Source organism: Pundamilia nyererei, unplaced genomic scaffold (assembly GCF_000239375.1).
Source record: "Pundamilia nyererei isolate P.nyererei 1_Seehausen unplaced genomic scaffold, PunNye1.0 scaffold01574, whole genome shotgun sequence".
NCBI classification, from domain to species: Eukaryota; Metazoa; Chordata; class Actinopteri; order Cichliformes; family Cichlidae; genus Pundamilia; species Pundamilia nyererei.
The window spans coordinates 2,362-6,395 of NW_005188975.1; the positions used below are offsets into that span (position 1 = coordinate 2,362).

At 38.1% G+C, this 4,034-nt stretch overlaps 1 protein-coding gene across 1 annotated transcript; it reads left to right on the top strand.

Annotated features, from left to right (window-relative positions):
• Positions 1-516: 516 nt before the first annotated feature.
• Positions 517-1,653, top strand: LOC102199832 (trace amine-associated receptor 13c-like). Its single transcript, XM_013908141.1, has 2 exons — positions 517-677; positions 843-1,653. The coding sequence occupies exons 1-2, from the start codon at positions 517-519 to the stop codon at positions 1,651-1,653; spliced, it is 972 nt and encodes a 323-aa protein (XP_013763595.1).
• Positions 1,654-4,034: the final 2,381 nt, after the last annotated feature.

Genomic DNA, 4,034 nt, shown 5'->3' on the forward strand with positions numbered 1-4,034 from the left:
TTGCTGGGGTGGATTTCTGACTGCTGGGCTGAGGTCCTTGTTTATTGTTTATTAAATTGTAAATTGTTTGATTGGTGCTACTGTATAGAAAGATTTTGTATTAGCATTAAGCCTTGTGAACTGACTGTATGCCTGGCTCAGTTCCTATTACAACAGCACCTCCCACAGGTCACACTAGAGTATAACAGTTATAGTCAGGGAGGGGACCAGAGTAATGTCTCGGAACTAAAGTAATGCCAAGTAGAAATGGACACAAGCAAAAGGAGAGCATGCAAACTCTCTCAGAGGACCTGTATTTAAGTGTCATTGAAGAGATACGAACCAGGAACACTGTCGCTGTGAAGCAGCGTGCCAGGGTTCCTGGGTGTTCTCCCACTGTTTTCAGTTGTTTCATGTTCCTCAAAAGAGGAGGGACTTTAATCATCAAGTAAGAAAGAATCTTAGAAGAGGGACAAAGTTATAACATTTGAGTTTGTTAGAAAGGTGTCAGGGGCTCGTAAGCACTTCTAACTGATGATGGCAGAAACTGAACTCTGCTTTCCAAATCTCAACTCCTCCTGCAGTAGAGTAAAGCGTTCTCCCTCGGACTCAGTGCTTATTTATGTAATCCTAACCATCATTTCTCTTCTTACTGTGGCTCTAAACCTGCTGGTCATCATCTCCATCTCCCACTTCAAGTAGATACTTAATACATTTATAAGTCTAGCAGTTGTACAGGAGAAAATGACTGACATAAAATAAGTTAAACAGAACAACTTTTTGACAATGTTTTGATGTGGATAATCGGCTGGAATAATTGATGCTACAAATAATATATATTTTTCTATCTCCTATCTCTCCAGGCAGCTCCACACTCCTACAAACCACCTCCTCCTCTCCCTGGCAGTCTCTGATTTCTTTGTGGGTCTCAATATGTGCTTTCAAAGTATGCTCATAGATGGTTGTTGGTATCTTGGTGACCTCATGTGTGTCTTGTATTATGTTTTCGACATAGTTGCTACTTCTGCCTCAGTAGGAACCATGGTGCTCATTTCAGTTGACCGTTATGTGGCCATTTGTGATCCTCTTCATTATCCCACCAAAGTCACTCCAAAAAGAGTTCAGACCTGTGTCTTAATGTGTTGGATTTGCTCGCTCCTAGTAGTCGGTGTGCTCTTGAAGGATAACCTGGATAAACCAGGTAGATTTAATTCCTGCTTTGGAGAGTGTGTGATTTATGTTGACTTTGCAATACAAGTTACCGATCTTATTTTGACAATCCTCCTTCCCATTACTGTCATCGTAATTTTGTATGTAAGAGTATTTGCCGTGGCCGTGTTTCAGATTCGGGCCATGCAACCTCATGTTGCAGCTGTCACACAGAGGGGGAAAGTAAGTCCAAAAAAATCTGAACTGAAAGCAGCTAGGACTCTTGGCATTGTTATTGTTGCATTTCTGATATGCCTATTCCCATATTACAGTGTGATACTCTCAGGCCAGGACACACTGCTTGATATTTTATCCGTTACCTTTTTTTTATGTTTGTTTTATTTTAATTCCTGTCTCAACCCTATCATCTATGCCTTTTTCTACCCATGGTTTAGAAAATCTGTTAAACTTATTGTTACATTTCAAATAGTCAAGTCTGGCTCCAGTGATGCCAGCATGCTGTGACTGAAATAAGCCCTTCAAGTCAAGCCAAATAAATAAAATAATATTTCCATATTTCAAATTGCAAATATATATTATATTATATATAAACTGCAATAGAAAAGAAGAAGATTACTTCTTCTTTTCTATTGTTGGCAGCCAGTTAGCCTGTGGCCTCAAATACATCAAAATATTTGTTTTGGTTCCTTAGCCTCTAAAAACTTAAAATTGCAAAATAAGATAAAAGCAAAAGCAAGTGCCCCAGATAGATAGATAGATAGATAGATAGATAGATAGATAGATAGATAGATAAAATCTCAGAAAAATAATTACATCAATTGTATGTTGTATATACTTATTAGAGGTACTTGAGCAGCTTGACAACATTTTAAAATTTTACGCAGCGCAGTACTTTTTTGTTGGTACTATTATATAATATCAGAATGCCATGATGTCAGTTTCTGCTGTATATCCAGCCTCTCTTCATATAATCTTTGATTAATCATCCTGGGTCCTGTGGGAGCCATACGATGTTTCTTTCTGTACTATATTCTTGATATCAATATTTGTCAATCCATTGTAATGCACTTGCAATTATTTGTGACATGCTCTGAAAGTCTTCTCTAAATAAATAAAATTGCTGCATTGTTCTTGAAAGAAAAAAAATAGCATAGGTTTATAAGGAAACACGACGGGCTACCGCGATATCATTATTTACATAATAATTGTGATAGTGAGCAATAGAATGCATACTGTCATCAAGTGTTGACATATTCAACTAATTTATTTGTTTGTATGATATGGATTTGACTATTTAGAGATAAAAATGATTGGTTATTATAAATATATTATGCTTATGTAAGGCTCTAGACTAACTTTTTGCCACGGTTACACTGGTCAATCGCAACGCTCAACACCGCAGTTTTACATGTGCACTTTTTTGGGGGGAAATTGCGGTCTATATAGACAATATTCATTTGTAAACAATTAATTAACAAACTTGTCAACAAAGAGTTATTTATTTGGAGCACATTCCTACAAAAAAGATAAGTTACTGAAAAAGTGCTTGTGCTTAAAGTGCTTTGGCACTCTTTGGCAACATTGTAGACAATGTTAAACGTAATCATCACATTGGTCTCCTCTGACAACCTGTTTGCGGCTGCCTGCCGCTGAAAGGCAGTGGCGAGAGGGTACTCTTGGGCAGTGCATTTATCACAGCATATAATGTGTTTTCTGGATACACTGTGATTTTTCAGCGTTCAGAGACTGATGGCTCCGTGTCAGAGCACTGTCTACGGATCAGGCCTTAACAAAAATTGTATCAACAGTTCTTTTCATCTTTTCTTTTTACCCACAGCTGCATCCACTCTGTCGGGCCTATGCTGCTCACTAGGGCTGGGTATCATCACTGATTTCTATAATCCATTCGATTCCAATTCACAAGGTCCCAATTCGATTCAATTTTGCCTGAGATAGTCAGAAATTTATATTTCTGATCATTTATCAGTACTGATACTGTGAGACTTTATCATAGGTGTAACATCACAGCAGATGCCTTGTGTCAAAGTAACTGAGAATAAAACACAGAAAAACAAGAAGGAGCTTTTCCTGGCCTGGCTTTTTAAAGCAGATAACCTTAAAAATATTCTGCAATTTTGCATAATCTTAAAAAGTTTAAATTTCTTCAGTATTGAACAGCAAAAATTAGGCTTTCTTGTCTGAGGACATTTAAGTAAGAAAAAAAAAAAAAACACAGCGGCCGACAGCGCTGTAAACAACGGTAGACTGGTGGGTAATAATGAGTGAATGAATAATGCAGAAAACAGAGATTTGAGATGGGAAGCTGTTCTTGAAGTACACACAGTGAGCTGTGCATGAAGTTTGATTTTTATCGTGGCGGAAGCAAAACAGCAGAAGGTCAGAGGGAATTAATGACCGCGGTTAAGTGAGCCGTCATTTGTGAGCCATGGTCAAGCCAGCCGCTTCTTATGAATTTTTTTGCGCTTCTACACCAATATTTACGGTAGCGCCTTTTCTCGTTATTTCCCAATGGAAAGCCTAGACCCACGCACACGTGCGCGCATGCGAACAATCACACACGCACGCGCCCACACAAATTGCAATGGGATAGCCCAATACAGCCATCGGGACAGTCTGGTTGCATATTGAAAAATTCATTAAAAATCATTCACCTACTGTACCTCTGGGCCACATTTCATGCAGATCTACTGTAATATTCCTCAGAAATTAAAGGGCATTTATATTCAATGCAATACAGTCAATACACTTCAATTATGTCAATTTAAAAACAAACATTAAAAATCTTCCTTAATAGTTGAGGTCCATCTTCCAAAAGAGATTTACTCTTGGACACCTACTGTACCTCTGTGCCAAGTTTCATCCAG